General features: G+C 50.1%; 1 protein-coding gene across 1 annotated transcript; it reads left to right on the top strand.

Moving 5' to 3' along the window:
• Positions 1–6,993: 6,993 nt before the first annotated feature.
• On the top strand, positions 6,994–18,218 carry FGF16 (fibroblast growth factor 16). Its single transcript, XM_059824528.1, has 3 exons — positions 6,994–7,270; positions 13,534–13,637; positions 17,971–18,218. The coding sequence occupies exons 1-3, from the start codon at positions 6,994–6,996 to the stop codon at positions 18,214–18,216; spliced, it is 627 nt and encodes a 208-aa protein (XP_059680511.1). The 3' UTR covers positions 18,217–18,218.
• Positions 18,219–25,387: the final 7,169 nt, after the last annotated feature.

Here is a 25,387-nt window from a genome sequence, read left to right as displayed (position 1 = left end):
GCCTTACTGCAAGACGAATGAAAGAGAGAATAAGTGACATAACTGGTGAAAAGATCGTAACCAAGAGAAAGAGATGTTCAGCGTCAGTGATGTAGGGAGCTCCCCAGCAGCCTCTGAATAGGGTCTGCGATGTGACTACTGCTGTTTCATATTCCATAAATGATCTGGAAATGCTGTAGGCAGGTGGCTGATGATACAAAGCCATTCCCAAAAATGAAACCTAAAATTTATTCAGTGAGTGGGTGCTAAAATAGTAAATTTAATTCAAAGTTCATAAATGAAAAATAATGTATGAGGAAAAAGCCATTCTAGCTGTGCTTTAAATCAGCTATCACCAGTCATGAAAGAAATTCTGGAGAAGTAGATAGTTCTCTGGAAAAATCAGAGAGAGTGTCAGCAGTTGGGAAAAAACATCCTGTTAGAAATTTTTAGAAGAATGAGAACAAAGCAGAAAATGGCACTATTCCTCTGTATAAATCCATAGTATGCTCGTATCTTCACTACTGAGCGCAGTTCCAGTAATTGTAGAAATACAAAGCTACAGAAAGGGCAAGAACAACGGTGTACCAAAGCCACGCAAGAGATGTTGCAAAGCCTTAGCATAGGGAAAACTTAAGCAAGCCAGAGCCTTTCAACCTGGAAAACAAGGAGAATAACAATTAAGTTCTAGACAAGCTGTTAGAACATGGAAAAGGTAAACAGCAATGATTATTTTAAAGTAGTCTTAACAGAAAAAATAGGGCACCAACTCAAACTGGCAGGCAGTAAGTGGGTTCAAAAGCAAACAGAAGGAAGTTCATTTTCACACAATACCTAATGATGTTGTGGAACTCATTGCCACGGGATGTTATGGCAGCCAAAAATACAAGTGGCTTTCAAAAAAACGATTAGACAATTTTATGGAAAAAGGTCCATCAAGGAATATCAAAAACAATGATACAGCTGCAGCCTCCAGCTCAGGAAGGTCTCTAAACCAGAAACCGCTGGAAGCTGGGAGGGTTTACCAAAGGAAGTGTCACTCTATACTCGTCCTGTTTTCCATACACAAGTTATTAGCCATTATCAAGAGGCAGGATATGGGGCTAGACAGACCTTTGCTGTGACTCTTTTTTGTATTTGACCAATACTAACTGATGCAGATATAAACACATACCCCTCCACGGTCACGGATAATTCTGTAAAAGGCTGCTATAGTTAAAAGGCGCACACTTAGAAGAGTAACATAATAAATGACAGCATTTTTTATTTGAATAGGACTAGAATTGGCTTTTGTGTTTCCTTAGGTATGTTCTGAGTCTATGCTTTCCAGAAAGGAGTTATGATGTTATCCTCCTTTTTATTACCTAACTACAGCAAAAGAGACAAATCCAGTAGAAAGAACTAGCTCTAAATTTCAGCTGTAAGCCACACAATGACTTACATCCTGCTGACTGAGAGCTTCTTCGCTTAAGAAACTCTGGAGAACTACTGAAGTAACTGCCTATCAAGTTGGTTGCATATGGCCGTGCCGCACAGGTGCTTTAAAACACAGATGAAAACTTCCAGTCATGGTCTAGGTCTAGGATAGAATTTGAAGTCATGGTAAGCCTTCAACAACAGAGTGAAACAGTCTTTTAAGATCCTGCTCCTTACAGACTCCATCATCCTGAACATGCTTTGCAACTTGAACGGCCTCCTTATCTTCTCCTTCTCCATCAGTGAAAACAGAGAAGGAAGTGACTCATTGCCTCATTGCTAACTCGGCACCCCACCACCCCTTAGCAGCTACGAGCTTGCTATAACACATTACTTACCACCCTTTTCTTAATTGTTTCCCAAACCATGGTTGAAAAAAAATTTAAAAAGAAGACAACAATTAAGGGATTTTACCAGGATCCCCTTATTCTAACTTCTATCATGCCCCTTGGTTCAACAGCTGGGAAGGAAATGCTGCTGTCTTGGCATGAAATTACAGCATAAACTACAACACAAAAGGTACGTGCAAGATACAAACACCGTGGAGAGAAAAACTGTGCATCAGTAGCCACACGGCAAGTTGCATTGGTGTGTAATAAACTGAGGAGTAGAATTACACAAGTACATATTCTCTGGTACACTCGGCCAAATACCGAAGGCCTACTGACTCAGTAGTCCTGTAATTCTAGCCCAAATCCCAAGAAAAAACATTACAAATGGAGACGACTGTATTATGCACCACTTTACCCCGATAAAGAAGCCTTCCCCATTCCTCATTCAGCGTCTAGTACTTGGAGATGTATTAGCGTGAACAATCTGAGTCAGGACTCGAACCTGTGCTTAGCCATGCCAAGGAAAGGTGTAATTTTTCAGGGAGAGTAAGTACCTGTAATTTTCAAATGGGACAGAACCAAGGCAAAACTGCGTACATGAGTGTCAACAAAGCTCTGATGTTTGTTTGCATGTGCTTGTCCATAACTAGTTCCCGTAAGCACTACGGATCTTAGTTACAGCAATTCTCTCCAAATGGGGGTTCTTGTGAGTCAGAGGTGAGCCAGAATGATTCTGCTTCCTACCTGTTAATCCCAAGACCCAGGTAGGCAAGTCTGGAGCTTTATCCTTAGACCCTTACCTTCATTCTGCTACCAATTCTAAACTTGCCACAAAAATATATACGTACTTCTAGACATTGACTGAAATTTGTTTCCTCATTCATGTTGCCTTCCGTTAGAAATCCTTCCACAAGACAGGGCAGTGAGATTCCTCAGGTCAAGGATTCTGGTGGTTTATGCACTTCTTAATGCAGTATCCAGCACAAACAGGGTCTAAGGCCTGGAAGTGGTACTACAAAAGATAATAATAATACTAGCTTAAGTAAAAACAATCAAAGATAAAAACCAATAAACCATCCTCTGCTCCCCTTAAGAAAATTTGTTTATTCACCCCCTCACAAAGGAGGTTGCCCTATTTATCTGCCGGGAAACCTCAGACATTCCTTGCATGTGCGGCACAGATGGTCACCACACAACAAAAGGCAGAAGGGCTCCCCGCACACACACGGTGGACGTGTCTGGTTTCTGGATACACAGAAACTTGGTCAGAGCTACTGCTCCAGCAGGGCTGCTATGCATCCAAAATCCCAAACAAATACAGAAAGCCATCAATATCCTTTGAACAACATCTCTTAGTGGAAAAAGAGACTGTCTGGGAAAAAGGAGGTGCACAGTGACCTTGGTTGTGAGTCTTAATTCATTAGTGTACATAAATTGTTTTGTGGGAAGTGCTAAGGAAGCAGAAGTATTATTTATTAAAGCTCAAGTCTCTGTTGTTTCTTTATCCTCATATACTCTTCACATCTGATTTTTCATTCATGACCATTGCTACTTCAAATTTTTTTCAGCTGTCTTGATCTTTTCTATACCAAATGGAATTGCCCTGGGCAGAGGATATGCCCCATCTAGATTTGCTCATTGCATTTATTTATCTTACTCTTTTCTAATTAACTTACTGCTTTGACCCCAGTCCTGCTCCTCCTTTGCTAAACATACACTTCTACAGTGTATGGGAAGGTGTCTGCAAGGTCCATTTTAGCAAAATGAGTATAAATATCATTGCTAATTCTTCTGTAAATTGAAAGGCAGAGCATTTTGGCAGTAACCATTTCAGTTCCCAAGGTAGACAATACAAGAATCAACGAGTAAACCTGGGGGAACTGCATGAACTGAAACAAAGCAGAGCAGAAAATTAGTTCTGTAACACATTATGTTCTGTGACACAAACTGTATACAAGTTTCTGTCCTTCAAGAAACTACTGAGTGGCAGAGCTGTATTCTATGTAACACATTAAAAAGTCGCTAAACATGTTTCTTCTCTTGAAAGAGTTATTCTAGCTTTCAGTATTTAAAATACATGCTTTTTTTCTTCAAACAATACAGGATACAAATCTCTCTGCTTTTTCCTCAGCTTACCAGGAAATTAGAGACAAAAAAAAGAGAAGAGAAAGCTACCTTTTCCGCATCCTGTTGTGCCTAAATAGAACACGTAGTACCAGCCTGTACAATTTCTCAATAAAAGGTATTGCGAACACTTCAAAAGCTGACCATAATCATGAGAGTTAAGTGAGGAATGTCAGCTTGGACGGGGGATTTCGCTGCTTTTGTTATACATTAGTTAAGCACGCAGGTTTGTGTTTTTTACTTTATCTTGGATTTTACTGTAATGTAATTGAACTCTGTTACCTTTTTCAGTATCCTAAGTGTTCCTCTAAGTGCTTGTACGGATTTGGGTTTAAGGATATTGTAAGAGATCCAGAGGCTATTGAAGTCAGTGGCAGAAGCCTCTGCAGAATTTGGTTAGTCCTTTGATGCAGGAACTGTTTTCTCCTCTATCTTCTTAATTACCCGTGGGACCAACCTTCAGACATGTTCAGAAATAAGGTGACCGCTATGAATCCAGAGGCAAAACTCACACTTATTTCAGCAAAACCAGGCTTTATAGAAAAGCGTATTTGATTGCAGTGGGATCATTCACATTATATGAATTTCATGCATTAAATTCACAACATTTACAGGATTATGTCCTTAATAGTAATTCCGGGTTTGGGGTGTCCCGTTGTTGTGTCCATCCCTGCCCCATCTTGGACCTCTGTCATTTTCACCGAGGCACAGTTTATTTCCCTCAGTTACCTCATCACACCTGAGTCTTCATATAGATTCTACAGAAATAAAATTATAATCTTTGCAGTGGGATGCTTGAACTCCTCCGACAGTGGTATCTCCATATAACCATACATGATAAACAAATAGCCAACAAACACACCTCTGTAGATTTTACTGCCTGCGGAGCAGACTATATTTCTATAAAAACCAAGTTTTTAGGCTTCATATGTCAAGTTCTGCATTAAATACACCACTTTTATAGCTACAGCTCTGACAGAAAAAAACACCCCCAGCCCCCATTTAAAAACCAGATTCCTCACCCACTGCAAACACACGTGTGAGCACTCCGTGTCGTAATATCACATTTTCCTTGTATCTTTGCAACAGAGCACTGCGTGGGCCTGCGGGGAAAGGAGGCTGCATGCCTTTTAACCCTCCCTCTGGGGTGGATGTGGGGAGAAGCACCTCGCTGTGGGGTGAGACCTCCTGAGGGGGAGAGACCCACTGAGGGGGAGAGACTCTCTGAGGGTGAGAGACCTGCTGAGGGGAGACCTGCTGAGGGGTGACCCACCATGGCACAGACTTGCTGAGGGGAGACCTGCTGAGGGGACAGGCCTGCTGAGGGGAGACCCACCACGGCAGACTTGCTGAGGGGACAGACCTCCTGAGGGGACACCCACCGTGGGGGGGGGCGGCAGCTGAGGGGAGAGACCCACTGAGGGGGAGAGACTCTCTGAGGGGAAAGACCTGCTGAGGGGAGACCCACCATGGCACAGACTTGCTGAGGGGAGACCTGCTGAGGGGACAGACCTGCTGAGGGGAGACCCACCATGGCGGGGGGAGGGACACGGCTGAGGGGACAGACCCCCTGGGGGGATATCCACTGTGGGAGAGACCCCACTGAGATGAGACCCACGGTGCGGATACACTGCGGGGGAGACCCCCTGAGGGGGGCACGACCGATACCTCAGCTCTGGTCGCTGATGCCCCCCGGAGGAGCCGCTGCGGCCCGGGGCGCCTCCAGCAGCAGAGCGGGCTGGTGGCTTGGGGGCAATTTGGGGGGTTAGTCTGTGGTTCTCTCTGGCCCCTGGCGGGGCACGGAGGAGGGCGTGGGCGACACCCTGCTTCAGGGACATGAAAGCCCAGTCCGACTCCCCAGCCCGCCGGGATCTCCTCAGCTCGCCGTCGGCGGGACGCGACGGAGCCGCGGCCGCCCCGGTCCCCATTGCCCCGGGCCGGCGGGGCAGGCGCGGCGGCCGTGGCGCGAGCAGCAGCGCCGCCTGGCGGGCAGGGCGGCCGCGGCGGGGAGCGGAGGGGGCGGCCGGGGCGCAGGGGGCGGCGGCGCGGGCCCTTCCCTCCCGCCCGGGCCTGCCGGTGCCTGTGTGCCCCCCGCCCCGCCCGTCCCCCCGAGCCTGACTCCGTCTGTCTGCAGCGCGGCCGGCAGCTGCCGTGACAGATACGGTGTCGGCGGGCCGGGGAGAGCGCGGAAACACCTGTTTCCAACATGGGGAAGGTGGGGAGGGAGCCGCCGGCGGGGCCGGGCAGCGCCGCTCGCCCTCCCTCACCTCCCGCCGCCTGTAAACCCGGCCGTAAAGCCCGCGGGATCGCTTTTCAAAACGACCGCTTTCGATTTTCACACATTCATCTGAAAAACGCGTCTCGAGCCCGTTCCTCACGTGTTATTTTTTCCCCAGTGTCCGGTGGCGGGGGGGGGGGCACGGCCGGGGCTGAGGCGGCGGCGGCGCTGACAGGACCCGGCGGCCCTGACAGACCCGGTCCGACCCGCCGCCTCCGCGCCGGCGCTGGCGGGGCCGCGGCTGCGGGAGGACGCCCGCCGAGGAGGGACGGGAGAGGGCCGAGGCTGCCGGCGGGGCGGGGGAGCCGGGGCGGGAGCGGCGAGGGCCGGCAGCGCCGCGCTGCATCGCCGGGTGCGTGCGGGGGCTCCATGATTTCATCGGCGGCTTCGCGGGGACCTGCCAAGAGCTGTTATGCCTCACTGCGATGTGTAGCTTTTTCCTGCCATTTTTTTCATAATAAAAGAGGGAGTGAAGCTGGCTTTTTTTTTCCCTTTCCAAAAAAAAAAAAAAAAAAGAAGCCAAATGGATCAGAGAGAAGGGGGGGGGGAAGCAATAGCCAAAGGGGATGCCAGTGAGGTGTGGCTTGCATTTAAATATCCAATATGTCAATGTAAGGGGAGTGTGTACGTATATAAAGTGCAGTTTGCATCCGACCGCGGGACACATCCAGCTATGGGAGGCGCGGGGAGCGCGGGGCCGGGCCGGGGCCGGCAGCGCGGGGCCGGGCGGCCGCAGCCCGCGCTCTGAGGGGCCGCTCCGCTCCGCGCCGCGCCGCGCCGCGCCCGCCCGCGGGCCGCGGCCCCATGGCCGAGGTGGGCGGCTTCCTGGGCGCGCTGGACCCCGACCTGCACGGCTTCCCCCCCGCGCTGGGCGGCGGGCTGCCCCTGGCCGACTCCCCCGGCTTCCTCAACGAGCGCCTGGGGCAGATCGAGGGGCGGCTGCAGCGGGGCTCCCCCACCGACTTCGCTCACCTCAAGGGCATCCTGCGGCGGCGGCAGCTCTACTGCCGCACCGGCTTCCACCTGGAGATCTTCCCCAACGGCACGGTGCACGGCACCCGGCAGGACCACAGCCGCTTCGGTAAGGCGCGCTGCGGGGGGCGGCCGGGCCGGGCCGGGCCGGGCCGCGGCGGGGAGGGGAGGGGAGGGGAGGGGAGGGTGCCCGGCCGGGCCGGGAGCAGGTGCCCCGCGTCCAGAGCTAATTACCCCGCCGATATAAATCATCCCGGGAACGGATATAATTAGGCTCCTAAACAAATGCGCTCACTCCCCAGCAATGCGGGAGTTTTTATTTCCAATTTCCTACTCTCCCGGCGCTCAGCCCTTCTGCAGGTGCACAAAAACGTGCCTTAGCAGGGCGGGGGGGGGGGGGGAGGTGAAAAAATAAAAGAAAAAGTGGGGGGGGATGACCAGCTCTAGCTGTGCCTCCGAACTTAGTGTCGAGGGAGGCAAAAGAAAGGAGGGAGCGCGTTGGAAAAAGAAATTCCTAGCTTTTTCTTTTTTTTGGCCTCCGCAGATATTTGTGAGCTGTTTTCTTTTACTTGCATGAATTTCATTAGAAGAGCGTCTCCTCAAAGCGGGCAGGGATCAGTTGGCTGGATGGGCGTCAGAAGCTCGGTTTGGGGAGGTTGTTGGAAAGGAAAGGGGAAGCTGAAGGGGGAAAAACGCTTAGGGGACCTCAGAAAGAAAGGAGAAGATGGAACAATAGGCAGAGGACCGTGGATTTACCTCGCCGCCCGGGATACAGCTGGAAGACTGCAGCGCCCATATCGGTGTCACACAAGAGCAGGGATCTCTAATGAGACTATATGTAAGCTTCAAAAAATGCATCCCAAGCCACAGGCAAAGAAGTGCAGTAAGTTTGAGCACAGCTAAGAAAAATTCCCGCTACTTCAGCATCTAGTGCAGGTGTCTGTGTAAGCTATCAACAAGTCCCATGCCAGTGATCTCAGCTATGTTGTCAACAGGTTGCAAGAAGTGCTCGCAAGACTTTTTATAGTTTTCAAGTGATTTAACTCCTCAGTGAAAGGAATTTTATTTTTTTGCCTTCACTTGTTTGCAACCGGTCCTTTCTGATACTTCAGGAACGCTGCTGCTATTGTTGGTAGTTTAAGGCAGGTTTTTGGAACAATTGGAGAAGCTTATCTGCGTACTGCGCTTTCCATAAACACCAGGTGTGTGCGTAGCATGTCCCTGCCTAAATCAACAAGAAAGTCATAACCCGCGGGTCGGAGTCAGGTACTAATAGGCTCGTGGGGCAAGCGTTCTTTAATTACCTCCCAAAAGACACAGATCTTTTAACCTTTCATGCTGCGATACATGATGGGTTTCCACGTTAAAAGAAACCGAAAGCAAACCCATTGCATCTGTTTGGTTTTAGTTCAATCTGCCACGTAGTATTTCTAGCAGTTCTTTTTACTTATCTTCATACCAGTAAACAGCCAGTTTCAAATGGCAGCGTTTGTCTCTGTTCCATTTTTTAGAAAGATTGAGTAAAGTAAGTGTATTTCCAAACAAAGTTTGGAAAAACGCGTTAAATGGGCTAAAACTTTTCGTGAATTTTGCACGCTTAAGTTTAAGTCACACAGTGCGTTCAATAAATCGAAACACTGGCATTCCCTAAGTGTTTTAGCAGTCAGCATCCAGCTACGTAAACTAGACCAGACTTCAGATATAAAATATTATAGTTTTCTGCTTCAGGGTTTTCCCAGAGGCAGTGTAAAATAAATAGTTATTTGTTGTAATTGCAAGACAAAGCCCCAAAGGATTAGACTGGAATCCTCGTGTTCAGATAAAGTTGGACTAAACCTCGCTTCAGCAGAGACTCAAAGCAATAACGTATTGGCACACAGTATTCACCATCTGCATTCAGTAGCCATGAATATTTAAATTCCAGTGTTTCTGGTATGGTTCGTATTAGGATGTCATGTATCAATGCATTCCTAAATTTTGCATGCAGCAGTCAGAAAGCAGTAACTTATTACAGAAATAGGCAGCCTGAGCGATTCTGGGGAACTACAAAACCGTAGTGAGGGATACAGAGCTAGACGAGGGTTTCAGGGTGGCAGTTTAAAGCTGCCTTAAATCTAGGGGCATCTGGGGAAATACCTAGAAATCCAGCACGGCATTTGGTGGATGAAGTCCACAAGGCTGGAAGGTGCTCCCTGATATCACGCGCAGGTAATTAATGTGCTCCGTGGATAGCTGCGACACCGCAGCAGAGGCACGGATCCAGCTGCAGATGGGATGTGGGGTGGAACCGGACTATGCATCCCTATCACCTAATACTGGAAGGGGTTCAGGAAAAGATGGACAGTATCTGCACCCTCCCATGCGCAGCCATCCCAGAAGTTACCAGATGTGCAAGACATCCAAGTCTTCCAGAGAGGAAAACGAAGAGCCAAAGCCCTGGTGATGCAGAACAGAGTACCAGGGTCCTAACGGTGAGGGCTAAGGGAGGGATTTTTTTGTACCACAGCATTCAGGGGATGTGCCCACGGGACACAGGGGAGGTAGCAGCATCATCTACCCACACTGCCTGAGCAATCACAGTAACTATTCCCCCTCATCTGTCAAGGACTGGAGCATTCCTAAATAACACCTGCTTTCTGAAATGCGATATTTTATACTTGTAAAAATAGAGATTCATGCAAGAACAATGGGGCACAGCTTATTTTTCCTAGAGGAGGCTTAATGCAAAATTTGGTGAAGCCCTCCAGATCGTTGGAAGAAAGCTCATTCTCACAGTAGAGAAGTGCCCAAATTTGCTCTCTGAACTGGCAGCTCTGCCTAAGTCATCCCAGAAAGAATAAATTGTTTTCAAAAACGTATCTGTTCTCACTGCATCTGCTAAGAACCTTCCTGTACAAACAAATAAAGGATGGTCAAAATCTGGAGGGGGTTTGGACTGACATTAGCACCCCAATGAGAATCCTCTGAGAATGAAACGGAGATAAATTTGCCAGGAAAATCCCTGGCAGGAGGAATTGCTCCTTTTCTGCCTCGTGTCTGTTTTACAGCAGCATTAAACAAGTGACACCGAGGGTGCTAGTCTTAACTGCGAGCGAGGAGAGAAAAAGGCCTTGAGTTTGTACTGCAGACTGATAAAGGCAGCAAATGGAGCTCTTCTCGGGCACGAACCTGCTAATGGATCTGTAACACAGTCTTCTAGAGAAGCTGCTGAAACCTCCAGAGAAAGTTTTGCTGTAGATTTTGACATTCAGACCGTAGTGCACCTGTTGCTGAACAGTTGTTGAGGTTTTTAGCCAAAGCTTTAGGTTTGTAGCCATTAATACAACATCTGATGTTTCTGTACCCCTGCTCCTGAATAGAGTCATGTTAGAAGAGACAGGTGCAAGGAGCTGAATTGTTCTTTGAGGGATGGTTTATAGTAAGGCGAGAGCGTGCAGGTCCGGCCACGGCAAAGCTCAGGAGATTATTCAGTGCTTTGGTGGTAAATGAATCCAGTCGGAGTCTTAATCAAATCTCTCCAAATAGTATCTAGAAAGGCTCAAGGAACAAACAGAATGAATAATCAAAGCACGAAAAAAGAGGCAAGTCCTGGGGGAGCAAAGAAAGAAAAAAAGGAAAAGAAAAAAAAAAAAAAAAAGCATGTTCTACCACAAAAACACACCGCTACAATTGGAAAGAAAATTCTTGAGCTGGCCCCAGTGGCCGCTCCCTGTGCTGCTGGAGATCAGATGTACGAAGCTGCAATTTTGTCTAGCAATTGGAGTGAGTTAAGGACAGGATGGATATCCGCCCACATTTTTTCAGCCTTCACTCTGTCTCCTGACTTGTGTGGGTTTAAGTTGCGTTCTTAATGCTATTTCAACATAGTCATCTTCTGAGCACGTCTCTAAGTGCCACTCAGAGATCAGAAAAGGGGAATATTGCAAGGGACATTGTCAGAAAAGATTGTCACTGGCACACCTTGAAGAAATTCCCTTTGCAAAACCAGCGAGTATTCACCCAACCTGCACCAAGCAAGAGAGGGAAGATGTTAATGCTGCTCCTGGGTTGCTCCTTACCAGGTCGTTGGAGGCCTGGGTTCACGTGCCATATACAGAGCGTGCTTGTGGGTATACTCAAGAAAAGCTCTCGGTTTCCCTGCCTGAGACATCCCTTGGTTTCTAAATGGAACCAGCAGCGTTTTCCTGCTTCCCAGGGGTGGCAGAAGACAAATTAAAAAAAATATGCTGGTGTTGAGGACTGCATTTGCACCTATAGGAAGGTCGGTGTACTGCTGTCCAGTTATCAGATATTTTTCACTCGAACATCCACTTGTCTCCAGCCTGGGAAAGACTCCCCTATTTCTGGGTATCCCCGAATTCCTTTCCCCCTGTATTACTTTTCACACTCTCTCTCATTGTTTTCGATCTTCCTTCACTCCCTCCTTTTCAAACAGTGGCTGTCGTCATTTCTGCCCTGCAGATGGGAAAACGGAAGCACGCAGCAGTTCAGTAACTCCCTCCATGTGTCAGAACTGGTGGGTAGCGGAGGCAGAAGCCCACCCCTCATCCTGCACCTCTTCCCTCCCTGGTCATGCTTCTTTTCAGATAAGAAACCACAATAACTACCGGGGAGCGAGCAGAGCAGAGCCAGGGTCCTGTTTGTCTCGAGGAATTGCTGCTCCCAAGTCCATGTTTCATCACCCCCAGCACCTGATGGCCGCAGGGAGGGCTGGATTCAATGCACAAGCCCCAGAGTAGGCAGGGCAAAAGGAGGACAAAAAGTCTGATATAAGGTAGGAAGACTAATTCTTGCACCCAGCTTAGCTGCCAGCATCTGACTGATGAGTCTGCATTGAGCGAAGGGGGACAGAGGTGTCCATCGCCCTCTGGTCTGTCCTATATTTAGGCAGTGATGCAGTTATCGTCTGAGAGTTATCGCATCCACGCCTGGCCGAGCAAAAGACACATGCCGCAAGCTGAGGGGTGACCGGGAGCTGCGACTGCCGCTGAAGTCAGCCGGCTCAGGTGGCCGCTTGTCACGCGGTGATTTTAGACACAACGCATACTTTTAAGAGGAGCTCTGGCAGGTAACCTGATCAGAGCGGTAATTGCTCAGGACTGGACGTTTTAGGAGCTATATTAAGAGCCCTGGAGCCACACTAAAGGTTAGAGCAACTTTGTCCTCCTGTCAATGGAGACGTCTTGTCCAGTCGTTAGATGGGATGGTGAAAACCCTCTTCCTTCCTCTGCTGCTACCTCCCAGCTAATTAATTCAGCACTGGACACGGGCAAAGACTGCCTATGACCTCTTGCTAGATCCAGAGTCTAACACAGTCCTGCTAATGCCTTCAGGAGGTTTTCCTGTGAAGTTTGAAGGTCTTCACCACTTGTGATGTTGGCTTTGTTCAAATCACTTAAAAACGCACTTACTTGGGGGCTGTTTGTTTTTAAGTGCTTCACCCAGGGTTCTCCTATTACAAGTCTTTCCTCCATCAAAACAGCTGCCGTCCACCCCCTCTTCTTTGCCAGAGGAAAAGAGGCTTCCCCTTGTTATTTAAAGTATCTGACACCATCGTTGTAGGCTGAAGCCCATGGATAAAACGCTTGCTTTTGCAGGGCCGGGAATGGCTAGGACAGATGCCGCTGGACCGGGAAGGGGCAGGCACGAGGCTGGGGCAGTGCAGCAGGACATACGGGGCAGGAGGGGGTTTCTGGCAGTGACGGTGGCAGGGGGTGACGGAGGAGGGACTGGCAGCTCCTCGGCTCTGAAGGCTCCAGAGGAAGATGCATTTCTACCTGCGTATATTTGAAGTTGGATTTTATCCCTGCAGCTTGTATATACATTCGGGGGTGGCAAGTACCCCACTGGAGTGGCAGGATGAAGATGGCCCTCATAGACGTCTCTTCTAGTGCTTTTCACTATTTTTATTGAACTCACCACTTCAAAATGTGTGGGACTATCATCTCAAACCAGAGGCCCCGTGGTGACAGAAATCATTCTCCTTTTCGTGAAGAATAAAACCCAACATAGTAACAGCCTTCTGAAATTTCTGGTGGACCAGGCAGGAATTTCTACATCTGTCTTCTTGGTAATAATTAGGAAACAAAACCCCAAAAACCAAACCAACAAAACCTAGCAACCCTTTTCTCATTAGCAAAGGTAATTCCTCTTGTGCAAGTCAAATTCGCAATGCTGGGGAGAAGCCTAGAGTGGAAATCGGAGGATTGCACGCATATGGCACTACAGATTTAAGACCTGTGTCGTTATAAATAAGGAAAACGGGGCTTGTAGGAAACTCTGCAAGGGTTGGGAAAGGCTGGTTCGCGTTTGTCACTGGAGCCTGGTGTTGGTTTTATTCTCTGTATGACTTGGACTACTTCTCTGTTTTAGGGATTTTGGAGTTTATTAGCCTGGCAGTGGGGCTGGTGAGCATCCGTGGGGTGGACTCAGGACTCTACCTCGGCATGAATGAGAGAGGCGAGCTGTATGGGTCGGTAAGTTTAAGGTTTTGTGCTGATTGCAACACTATATAACATGTACAGCTATACGGGTTGCGGGTCCTCATCGGTGTCACGAGCTGCGTCTGTTCCAGGCCTCCAAAGTCCTTGGGCTGCCGCATACCTCCATCCTACCCGTGATACCGCTGTTGCTATAACATAAATTATATATATGAAATAAGGTTGCGGAGGGAGGATACACTGCGGCTTGGGGCAATGCCTGGGGAGCTGGGGGGGCTGATGCCTTTCGGAAACGGTGTGGCAACCGTCAACTGAAGGCAGAAGGGAAATTCAGCATAAAATCAGGGGCTGCTTGTGTGTTTTGATTGCCTGAGTAACACAGCAATTTTATTCTCCACGTGATCAGGGTCTGCACCTGTCTGCAGGTTTTACATTTATGTTATAGCTCTTCAACTAACGGAAGCTGAAGTTGTGGTCTGAACGTCATTTTATTGTATCTTTCTCTACAACTCCTTTTAGGAGTTCAGGGAGGTTGCTAATAATTTTCTAGAAGAGCCCTTTTCAGACTAAAATTTTCCATGTTTTGCCAAAAACCAAGTGTAAACTCCTTGTTAGTTTTTCACTCCACACAAACTCCTGAATACCTATAAGCTCTTCCTAACATCACCTATGGCAGGTTCTGCCTCATCCTGTGCTGCTGTAGGACAGAGAAAGCAGAAGACACCCCATTTCCAGTCCAGGCTCAGGTTTCTAGTGGCAGCTTGTGAGTTTATCGTTTGTTCCGTTGGTTTGGACCGTGCCCTCAGAGCCGCGGCTCGCAGGTTGCGCTGCCGCAGCCGGGACCCGCTCAGCTCCACCTCACTGCTTTTCTGCCCAATGCTACTGAACCACTTTGAACATGGGCAGGTGCTCTGATGAGCCAGCCCCAAAAAGAGAGCGTACGTCAGGGTTTTGCTGGACGAAACACCCGCACACGGAGCGAATGCTTCTGCAAAGCTCAGCCATGACCGCAGGGGACGGGGTGCTGTGAAGAGCTTTGGCATCACGGGTAAAGTCTCCATCAGCCTGAAGAGAGCCGAGCTCTCCTCTGCTTCTTTCCATTTAATTGTCAAGACTTGCAATCAAAATCTCAGGTCTTAACAAGTGGGCAGAGGTGGTTCCTACAGGTTAATTCAACTCAATTCCTAATTATTTAACTCAATATAAACCAGTTATTTCTAGTTAGCTAGAAGAATCACTTCTATTTTGAAAAATTAATTACATTCTGGATAGCCATTTTTGCGTTTCCTTCTCTGTAGCTGCTGCGCTTCATTGGTGCTTTTTCTTCAGATGCCCCACGGCCTTTAATTCAACCTATCGCCGGTGTGTGATTTTTTTAAATGCCTCTTTCTAAATCACAGCACTACCCTATGTGAGGATACTGATTTTTAAGGACGGATCACAGTAAATTTAAAATTAAATAAAATAAACCAGTTTTAAACCCAAGCGGAAGGCACATACTTCCTCTAACCGAATCAGATCAATCTCATAGTGTAGAAATTTAAACTCATGTACTCTGCATACAGAGAAGCCTTCAGAAAACCTTTGCTTAGCAAACAGTAACAGTAAACCATGAGTTTCCATTATCTTTTCTTCTCCCATTCCCATCTGGGACTGCCACAGACCCTTTCTCTATTTAAGATGCAGTTGCTGATGTTTATGTGAGATGATCAAATACTAGCACGCACCGATAACTGTTCTTTTTCCACTTCATTTCTGTAATAACATCTACACTAAACAAAAGTTAAATGCGGAGACAGCGGTTAAATTACAAATCTGCAAGACAAATGAAAAGTAAAATCACCAGGATTCCACAAAACACAAAAAATCTTAAAGCACACTTCAGAAAGCAGGGCTGGAGCCTACACCGCGCAGCGGCACCTCTCCTGTCAAACCCTGAGGCTGCTCAGCACCTCCCGGAGTCGCGGCTTTTACTCGTGCCTGCTGAAAAGGAGGACACAAGCCTGCGTATTCCCTTCTGTGCTTTCAAACCCTGCAGCTCTGATTGTGAATCAACAGTTTTGTGATGGATTAATTAAATTTTAGGGCCTGTGTTCATGTTATGACACAGAAACAAAAACAGGGTAACGTTTTACAACACTTCATCTGGAAACAGAACTGACCTGAAGACATAATCATGGGAGTTTTCTCTCTGTCATTGCATCTTGTACACCAGACAACACACTGACCGGACGCTGCAGGGACGCAGTCAAACCGCTGATCCAAGCTGTGCAGAAGTCATGAGCCAGGTCCCCAAATAACCCTGGAGTTTTAAAATCTGGGCTACATGGGTTGTACAATGATGGCTTTTCAAGATCGAAAGCCACTACAGTATTCTTAATTAAAGGTCCATAAAACAGCGCCTAACAACAGCATTAGCGTTACAATGATATTTTAGGAGATTACAATACAGCGGTATTTTTGAATTTTCAGCAAGTTTATTATTTCCCTCTGTGCCAATTTTGCCTGATCTGTGTGTTGATACAGCCAGCCATCCCCGCAGCGACACGTGGAGACCCCTCGGGACAGAGAGCTTTTCTGCCTGTCCCTGTTAACCTTGTGCCAGCGTTTCTGTTAAGCTTTCCACTGATTTCAGAAATCTAATACTAATACTAATGCTTAGAGCAGCACAAGTCGCAGGCAGCACCTTGCCCGCTGCCTGTACAGCGTCGGGCTCAGTGGGGACATCCCGGGGCTTGGAAGGAAATAAATCGCACCTTGCAGAGTCACCCCAGGCTCTCCAAACATTTTACACCAACACTGTACCTCCAAACAGCCTGGTACCTCCAAACAGCAGGTAAACTGGGGCAAAGCAGCAGCACACAAGTTCAGCCGGTCAGCAGTTTCCAACATACTCTGGGTAGATGGCATCCTAGGGGAAGGAGAAAAAAAATAAAGTCTGTATTTTTTGATGGACCTGGGAAGAGAAATTCCCGGTTCCCCAGGTCTCAGATGGCAAGGGCTGTGGCGTAGGCTTTTGGGGGGCTCACGACTCACCTCGGGGTTTATTTAATTAGCAGCAAAACATTCAAAACAGGTTCTGAGCGCAGGTGAGCTCCTGGATCATATTACAAAACATCTACTGCAGGCAATAACATTTACTTCGCACTCTGTATGCGGTAGATAAGACACGTTCCCTACCCAAATAGTTTACAGTGTAGGTACAGTGTTTGTAATATTATAGCATCCTACGTTTGCAGACTGCCTTTCATCTGAAAGGACTCCCACATCCCCCAAAGCAATCCCCCCGTGGGACGGGATGGCGGCTCCCTCTGCGACACAGCACGGTGGTGCTGGCGAAGCCACCCACATCCTCGCAGGGCAGGGGGACAGCCCCGCTCCTCGCTTCGGCTGGGCACGTCCCTGTCGCTGGCATGGGGGAGATGGGAGGGAGAGGGAAGGAGCAATGGGCATGAACTGAAAAGCCATCGTTGAGATGGGCATGAACTGAAAAGCCATCGTTGAGCGGCCGCAGCTGACAGCCGCTGGCCACAAGTGTTGGAGGGAAAGGCTGGTTGTGGCTGCGGTGACACCATTGCCGTCCGTCCCCCCCGGCCCAGCGCGGGATGCACCGGCCGTGGGCTGGCACACGCTCATCACATCACCTCTCGCCGCCGTAAATCTTCCCTGGGGTTAGACATCCCTGGAGCGCTGCTCCCCATCCAGACCTCCCCGGGTCTTGTTATGGCCTGACATCACAGCTATCTGGCGCTTCAGAAGATGAAAGGCCTGAGGAATGCTTTCATTCGCGTTGCAGTGTATACTGTTAGGTGCCTTGAACTTTCAAAGCGGCACTCGCTCCTGTTTAAACCCTTCAGACGCGCTGCCCGCTTCTTCTCCCGGGGGTGCCTCTCACCCCAGAGAGGGGTTTTGGTGCGTGTGTGGTACCTGCCGATGGGGCTGCTGCGGCGGGACGTGGCTGCGGGTGGGCAGCCCTCCGCACAGGACACGGCCCTGCCAGGGGCACGGCCACCCCAGCAAGCTCCACACTCACACCCCGACCGCAGAGACCTGGCTGCCGGGTTTAGAGTTTTGCTACGGCCCGTGTTTGAGTTTTTTTATGGGGCACCTTTGCAAAACGCACACCCACCTTCTCTTCCTCCTTTTCTCTCCTTCCTCCTCCAACTCAGAGGGCTTTGGGGCCCGGCTGCCCCTTTCCAGCTCTCACCCAGGTGAAACGTCCCAGGCAGCGCAGTCCCCGTCCTCAGGGGAGCCAGAAGGTAGCTGGGAAAATTACAGGAAAATAAAGTGAAGGAAGGAGGAAAAGATTTTTTTTAAGTTTTTGACGCAAATGTCTTTTTCTTCCCCTCCCGCCTCTGCCCCACCGCAGAAGAAGCTCACGCGGGAGTGCGTTTTCCGAGAGCAGTTTGAAGAGAACTGGTACAACACGTACGCCTCGACCCTCTACAAGCATCCCGACTCGGAGAGGCATTACTACGTGGCTCTGAACAAGGACGGCTCCCCCCGAGAGGGGTACAGGACTAAGAGACATCAGAAATTCACTCATTTTTTACCCAGGCCTGTGGACCCTGCTAAAATACCTGCGATGTACAGAGACCTCTTCCACTACAGGTGATGCTTCCCGCAGCTGCCCCGTCAGTGTACATACTTGGGCTCCCAAGCTTTTTCCCAGAGCACTATATTAATAGTCATTCCATCATTCCTGTAAGCGTAGATGACATAGGAAAGCACTCACATTGAATTCAAACACTGCTGTTCCTCCTTGTTTCAAGCGTATATCGAACCTGGGTTATTTATGGGGGTGGGGGTAGGGGACGGGAGGGAACCCTACATATAATCTTTCATTTTCATTCACTTTCTTTACCCGGTTGCTACAAGAGAGACCGAATATTCAGTGTTACGGTTGCTTAAAGGAACAAGCAGGCGAGCAAACCTGATCACCGGGGAGGGGGGGAAACTAACAATGAAGAGAAGGAAAGAAAACAAAAGGCCACAGAACTGCTGCGGACGCTGCTGCTAAGCTCGGGATGTTACCTGCTAAGAAAAAGCCTTTCGGATGGTACCCTGCTTAAGCGGCCCGGGAGTGTGCTACATGGATGATGCTACGTGGACTGGTCCTGATGCGTGGGGTTTTTCCTGCTGTTGGGGTGGGAATGGGGTGAGGAACATTATTCAGATGTAAGCATGGATACTGTGCATAGGGACAAAACTATTTATAAAATGTATATGATATTTATTTTATATATTTATTTATTTCAAAATAATTTTATTTTTAATGAGAGATGCTATGACCGGATTTTCATCAGGAAGAATAAGGTCCTACTGAAACAGGAAAAAAAAAAAAAGAGTTTTAAGAGCTTATCGGCAATAAAATTGTCTTTATATTGTAGATTTCTTGCTAGCCCTTTTTTTTGGCGCTCTTTAACAATTAACCCAGTATTTCCCCAGCAGTATGAATATTAAGACCACCCCTAAAAAGGCTTCATATGGTAAAGATAAATTACCTAAACCCCAAACTCTTGTACAAGGATGACATCAAATTATACCTGGAATGGACCTTGGAAGTGTGACCCTACTGAAATGACTGGCTGGGTGTCGAATGAACCATAATTTCCAAGAGCTGCAAATCCAGCTCTCTCCTTTACTCTGATACGGGCAAAATAGGTCCTCGGGCGACGCCAAGCACCAAGCGCAGCTCAGCTTTCGTAGCCGTCGGACGGGATTGCCCCAGAACGTGCGTCACCGTCGCTGCAAAGGGAGGAACCTCACAGGCACGGTTGCCGTCCTCGGGCTCTCCCTCGCCTCTGCGGCCCCACAAGCCTGGGAAGCGCCGGCACAGCTCTCGGCGCGAGTCGTCGGCAGCTGAGACACTTCCGACACGTGACGCAGCCACCGTGGATTAACTGTCCTGTCGAAAATCAAGCGGAGAAACATGTGGACCATCTGCTGAGTGTCTGGATGGACCCATCATTCCTGAAATAAAACCACGACATCTCACACGAGACTTACCTGAAGCATCGTGGAACATCAGTGAAGGAATAGTAGAAAGCAACAAAAGCAATTTAAAAAAGCCTCATTTATAAGCAATTACCGTGGATGAAGATCATCCCCGCAGGCAGTGCTTGGATATTCACGGCTGTGTGGCATTTTCCTGTGCAGAAGCTGCCTGGTCACGCAGTCCCATCACCTTTCCTCTGCCCTGGCGCAGCTTCTGCCTCCGGCTGGGCTCAGCCAAACCTGCCGGCGTTTCGGCAGCCCCGAGCCAGCCCCGCATTTCCACTCACTGCCGGTGCTGTGCCGAAGAGCCGCGGCCCTTCTCGAGTCAGGCTGGCCGGGCCAGGGATGCTTTGCTCTGCACTTCACCCCAGCAGCCAGCACAGGCCCTCGGTGACGCTTGTGCCACACGTCTGCCCTCACTGCCTGCTCGGGATGTCGCAAAACTGCAGGGGAAGCTTCCAGGAACGATGCCGGTTTATTTTTTTGTCCCCTGTGATCAGCAGAGAGGGGTTTTAGCACATGGTGGGAGCAGGAGCGTGTAGTTGCTACAGGCAGTTTGCAGCACAGAGGAGAGGTTGGTATGAAACGTGGCTCTCCGGAGCGTGCAAAAATACGTACAAATACTGATGTAGTGGCTTTGAGTTGGGGTTTTCCTTATCACAGCTGCATTTTTCACAGTGTTGTTTCTCTGCCTCCTCCTCACAAAGCAGTCGAGGTGAAATCTCAGCCTCTTCAGCTTCAGCCCGTGAGTTCCCAGGACAATTTCACTGACCGAGGGATGATCCACAGCAGCTTCTTCACAAGCTGCACCGCCAACGGAGCGGCAGCCCCGGTGCCCAGCTCTGCTCCCGGCCGTCTCTCGCCCTCTCTGCCACCTCCCGTGTCCCTGCCACATCCCTCCGCTCTCCCAACTGCTCCCGCGCCGGGCGCAGCAGCCGCTGGACACCAGGCTGCGGATCGCAACGAGGAGATTACAGGAGCTTTACCTTGAATCATCCAGACATGAAGGAATTTAATCCCGTGTTTGAAATAAAAAGTGTTTATTTACCTTCTTCCTCTGAGTCACTGCCGAAACATCTCATCCTCAACTGCCATGTCGGGAGCACGATCGCTCATGGAAAGTGCCCTAAAATGTACTTTTGACCTTCCCCTGTGCGAAGGGAAATCCCTCAGACCTCGAGCGTCGCTCTGCCCCCCGGGATGATCCTGCCTCCCTCTAGCCAGGGCTTCCCATCGCGCTTGAAGATAAATCTAGCAGTTAAGATCCTGCTCCTCCTCTTCAAAATGAAGGTCAAAACGTGATCTCAGCAATGCCAAGTACCTTTTTCACCAACTCAAAAAGGAGCTGATGTGGCCCGTGGGGCCAACGCGATGGACTCGTTCGTCCGATACCCGAATCGAAGAGCCGCCTCGGCAGAGCCTCCTGCTGCGAAGGGACGCGCAGGTGCGAGGGATGGTGTAAAACACCTTTTCAGGATCTGGGTTCAAAAAAACGACACTTGCAAACAACAAAATCCACGAAGAATTTACTGGAAACTCCTTTGTAAAGGTTGGTGTCATCTCCCACGTGGGACTTTCCCTAAAGGGGGAATTCAGCATTGCTAAATCCCACCTGAATGGTTGCTTTTGGCAGGAATTTACTGAGTGCGGTTCTGGTTCAACAAAATACTTAAAGATACAAGTAATCTCACTGACCTGGGAGCTTAACAGCAGCAGAATTAACAACCGCAGACTCTGGCTGCGTTTTGAGCGGCCCGGGGAGCAGTCAGCGATGCGCAGTGGGTGTCTTCACGGGGACGCACTCAACCTCTCCGGCCCGGCCCCGCGGCGGAGCGGGCTGTCACCTCGGCCAGCCGTTACCCCGCCAGCTGCCGCTCTGCCGGGCGAAAGCCAACTGGAAACGCCGACTGCTCGTTGGCTCGGGCGCTTTTGCAGGGCTGGCAGATGGACCCCGCAGCCGGGGCAGCGTACGGGGCCACGGCCGAGGTGCCTCTGCTCCGGCAGCGGCAGACGGGCCCCAGGGGCTCCCCCGCTCCTGCTAGGAAAGTTTTAGAGGAAAATACGTTTGCAATGCTTCAACCTGAGAGTCTCTCCCCTAAATTAGCAAAAGGAAACGTCGACGTACGTTTGGGATCTCGGCTCATACCGTTTCTGTGCGCTTCCAAGTTACAGCGGCCAGCTGAAAAACTCTCCCCAAGGGACGGCAAAGGCCGCGGTCCCACAGAAACCCCCCTGTGCCCTTCACCCCCCAGTGCTGTTTTACACACGAAAAGCCGCGGCTCTGAAAACACCACAGTAAATGGGACAAAAGGCATCGCTTTCAACCCTTCTCCTTCCACCCGAGAGGGGTGGGCACGTTGTAAGGGAAACATTATCCCGGGAACAGCTGCGCAAAGCAGGAGGGAGGAGGTCGGCAGCAAAGAGGTGGGCAATTTCTCCAGTCTCGCTACGGAGGGGTGCAGAAATGGAGGGAAACCACCCTCTGCGTGAAGCCAACACGGCGCTGAGCACATCGCAACGCAAACCCAGCAAAAGCATCTGTCGCCGCAGCTTTGGCGCCTGATCTGAGGCACGGGGACGGTCTCGGAGACAATGCACACGTGGCCTCAGGGACGTCCCTGTGGAGACCCCGCTGCCTGCGGGGAGCTCTCCTGGGTGGGACAGGCGGCTCAGGGCTTCTTTCTCCATGGAGGGAAGGAGCGGAGGCCCCAGAGACTTACCTCCCCTGGAGAATGTGATGGAGAGCCCAAAACTGCAGAGGGAATCCAGAAACTCGGCGCCGAAAGGCAGGGAAGGTGCCCATCTCGTTGGGCGCTGCCCCACCTGGCAGTACGGCCAGAGGGATGCGTCGCAGCTGCCGGACCGCGGCTGAGACGTTCCCAAAAGGGGCCCGAGGGATGGAGCATCCCTGAAGAAGAAGGGCTGAAATTCTTGTTGATGGTGAGACAAAGACATCCGCACCTCTTGGGATAGCGCTGGTGGTAGAAGATGACGCCGGGGACCTCATCCAAGGGACGATGTCCTCTCCTGCAGCCCAGCAGCTGGAATCAACCTGTACTTGGGGGTTTGGCTGAAACACCAGCTATCCCGCTGGGGGAGCGGTCTGCAGGGAAAATCCGGCTTCAGCTCAATCCGGAAAGCTTTATAATAACGGAGGTGCTGCGAGGAAATGAAGTGAGGTTACTGAGTGCTCCCCCTAAGCCACGGGACATACAACACACCGAGGGTGATGCTTGGGTTACCTGATATCTCAGTATTGTTTATTGTCCAGCAGACGCGGGTACATTATTTCTCTGCTCTTTGAAGAGCAAAACAGCGTCAGGGCCTTGCTGGAAGACCACTTGGATGGGAAACAACAGAGTGGGGACCGGTGCTGGAAGTAATTAATGGGCAAACATGCAACGTAGGTGCAACGTGCTGCTTCCCCAGGAGCTGCCGGCACCCGGGGCGACCATCGAAGACAGAAACACGGTCAGAAACGCAGGCACAGAGCTCAGCTCCTGGGACGGAGGTGGGACGCAGCAGGCAGTGCTGCAGGAAAAGCACTTTCTATGGCTGAAAACTTTATGAACGCAGACCCTGATCCTGCTTTTAAGGTAAAGACAAAACACACCTGCAGTCAGGAGGGGAGAACACACAGCAAAACGCAGCACCAGAGCCTGTGATCCACACACCGCCAGCAGCCAAAACGGCAGCATAGAGTGGAATTGTAGAGAGGAACTTAAACCAAAAGGACTAAGGCATGCAAGAGGGAGCATAAGACTTGATTATTTTTTTCCAAAGCGAGTAACTGCTTCAGAGGTGTTAAATTCTCATCACGGACAATACCATGGACGCAGCCTTGTACCTGCGCTGGCTGGGTTTGAGTAAGAGACCTGCAAAGCCAGCTCCACCGAGGAGTCTCGGGCTCTTCCCTCACTGGACCAGAAGGTGTTTAGCACCAAGATGCTCGTGACCGAGTGTGGCAGATGACACCGCGAGCACAGGCATCTGCCTGCGCGGCTGCTAACGGGCATCGGCAGGAGTCCACAGAAACGAGAAACATGCTTTGGGCAATTGAACTATAAAAGTAGCTGTTGTCACTGGATTAAGCTTCCATTAACGCCCCAGGTATCAATTACCGTTTCACATTCAGCGTCTCAGATGCTGGTTTTTGTGCACGCCAGTCATTAAACACAAAGCCGAGGTGGAGTTTGAGATCAGCCCTCCAAAGTGGCCGAGCACAGAGCCGAGGGACGGCCCCACCTCCCCCTGTGCTCACCCTCCCCCCGGAGCCCCCCGGCCCTTCTCCAGGGCAGCGTCCCCATTTCAGGCCTCAGCCCTTTCCCAACACCCTCCTTCGGCCGCCACCTCCCCCTAAGGCACCTCCTCACCGGGCCCAGCAGGCACAGGAGCCACGACCAGACGGAAATCGGCTTTCCATACATCAGCTGCGCAGGGGCTGCACATGCGGAGGTGACCCAGCGTCACGCGCAGAAGGACGAACCGCTCATCCCACGGGCGCGCGGCAGACCCGGAGCTTCTCCAGACCCTTTGCCGCAGAGCACCCGGCCTGCGATCGCCAGAGGAAGGTTTGCGCACGCCTCCGAGATCCAAACCGTCGCCCAGGTCGCAGCCTGTTCTCAACCCTTCACAGCAGCGCAGCTCTCCGGAGACGCGCTTGGGTGGAGTCCTGCTGGTGCTCCACGCTAGGACACGTCTCCAGGGTGTATTCTACAGCACAGGGGGTGCACGTGGGGTTATTTCAACACCTGAGGAGGTCGGGAAGTTCAGAGGCTGCGTGCTTCCGTGGCTGATGCTGCGACACCAGCTTTTTTCCAAACATCTCCAGCTGGGAACGTTTAGGACATTTGTCTTTCCGTAAATGTTGAAAATTTATCCCCAACTCTTTTTGCTTGAACTGATGAATTTACTTTTATTTACCTTGCTCAGAACCCTGGTTCTGCTTTTAAAGGTAAAAACCAAAAAGCCCACAGGGTAAGCACTCGGCACCCGACACATCAAACATCGCTGTTGAGCGTCGGAGCCCCTCGCAGGCCCATCCCAGGACGCTCCCCAGCCGACACGGACAGCCAACATCCGGCCTCTGCCACGTGCACGAGCCTCCCGCTGCCCTCTAGCCAAGTTTTTAATCAAGTTAAAAGTTACAAGGGTATTTAAAACCACGTTGCCCCCACTCCCCCTTACAGCACGACGTTTGTTTTCACACCAGACACGACTTTGATGGCATCTGCCCTTTCTCAGCTACGGGCAGGACCAGCCGTACCTCCCCGAGCAGAGCCGCCCGGGGCAGTAACGCGGCTGCAGCGCTGGCCGGGAGCCACCAAAAAGCTTCAAGTACAGGGAAGGAGCGTAGGGGCAGATTTAAAACACAATTGTCACGCGATTGTTTTGTGTAGGAAAGGGGTTTTTTTTGCCCAACAGGTGGGATTTAGTAACTAAGAAAGAGAGAAGGACAATTATGAAGTTAAAATACACCAGTAGGTTATTCTAATTTGACCAAGTAGACCTTCACCTCACGCTTAACAATTTATCATGGCTGGGCGGTAACTCACTCTTCATTTCTAACAGACAGATTGGCTGCAGAAGCTACTATTAATTCATATAATTTGAAAAACTGGACCACAACTATTTTCCCTAAATTACTTTAACGGCTACATCCAGTAATGGGTACCTCGCTGAAGAATAAGAGAGCTGAAACTCCCAGCGCAGTTCTCAAAAGACAGGTTCTCAGCCTGTGTCCCTGCGGAGTTAACGCTGTATTGCGAACGTAGCACAAGGCACATTGA

Source organism: Gavia stellata, chromosome 14, assembly GCF_030936135.1.
Source record: "Gavia stellata isolate bGavSte3 chromosome 14, bGavSte3.hap2, whole genome shotgun sequence".
NCBI classification, from domain to species: Eukaryota; Metazoa; Chordata; class Aves; order Gaviiformes; family Gaviidae; genus Gavia; species Gavia stellata.
This window is presented reverse-complemented; position numbering and strand designations above follow the sequence as displayed.

Bases quoted from the DNA above. Each gene is read 5' to 3' on its own strand.
- FGF16 (XM_059824528.1), top strand. From the start codon at position 6,994: ATGGCCGAGGTGGGCGGCTTCCTGGGCGCGCTGGACCCCGACCTGCAC. The intron at 7,271-13,533 runs GTAAGGCGCGCT...TCTCTGTTTTAG, and splicing joins GCAGGACCACAGCCGCTTCG to GGATTTTGGAGTTTATTAGC. The intron at 13,638-17,970 runs GTAAGTTTAAGG...GCCCCACCGCAG, and splicing joins GAGGCGAGCTGTATGGGTCG to AAGAAGCTCACGCGGGAGTG.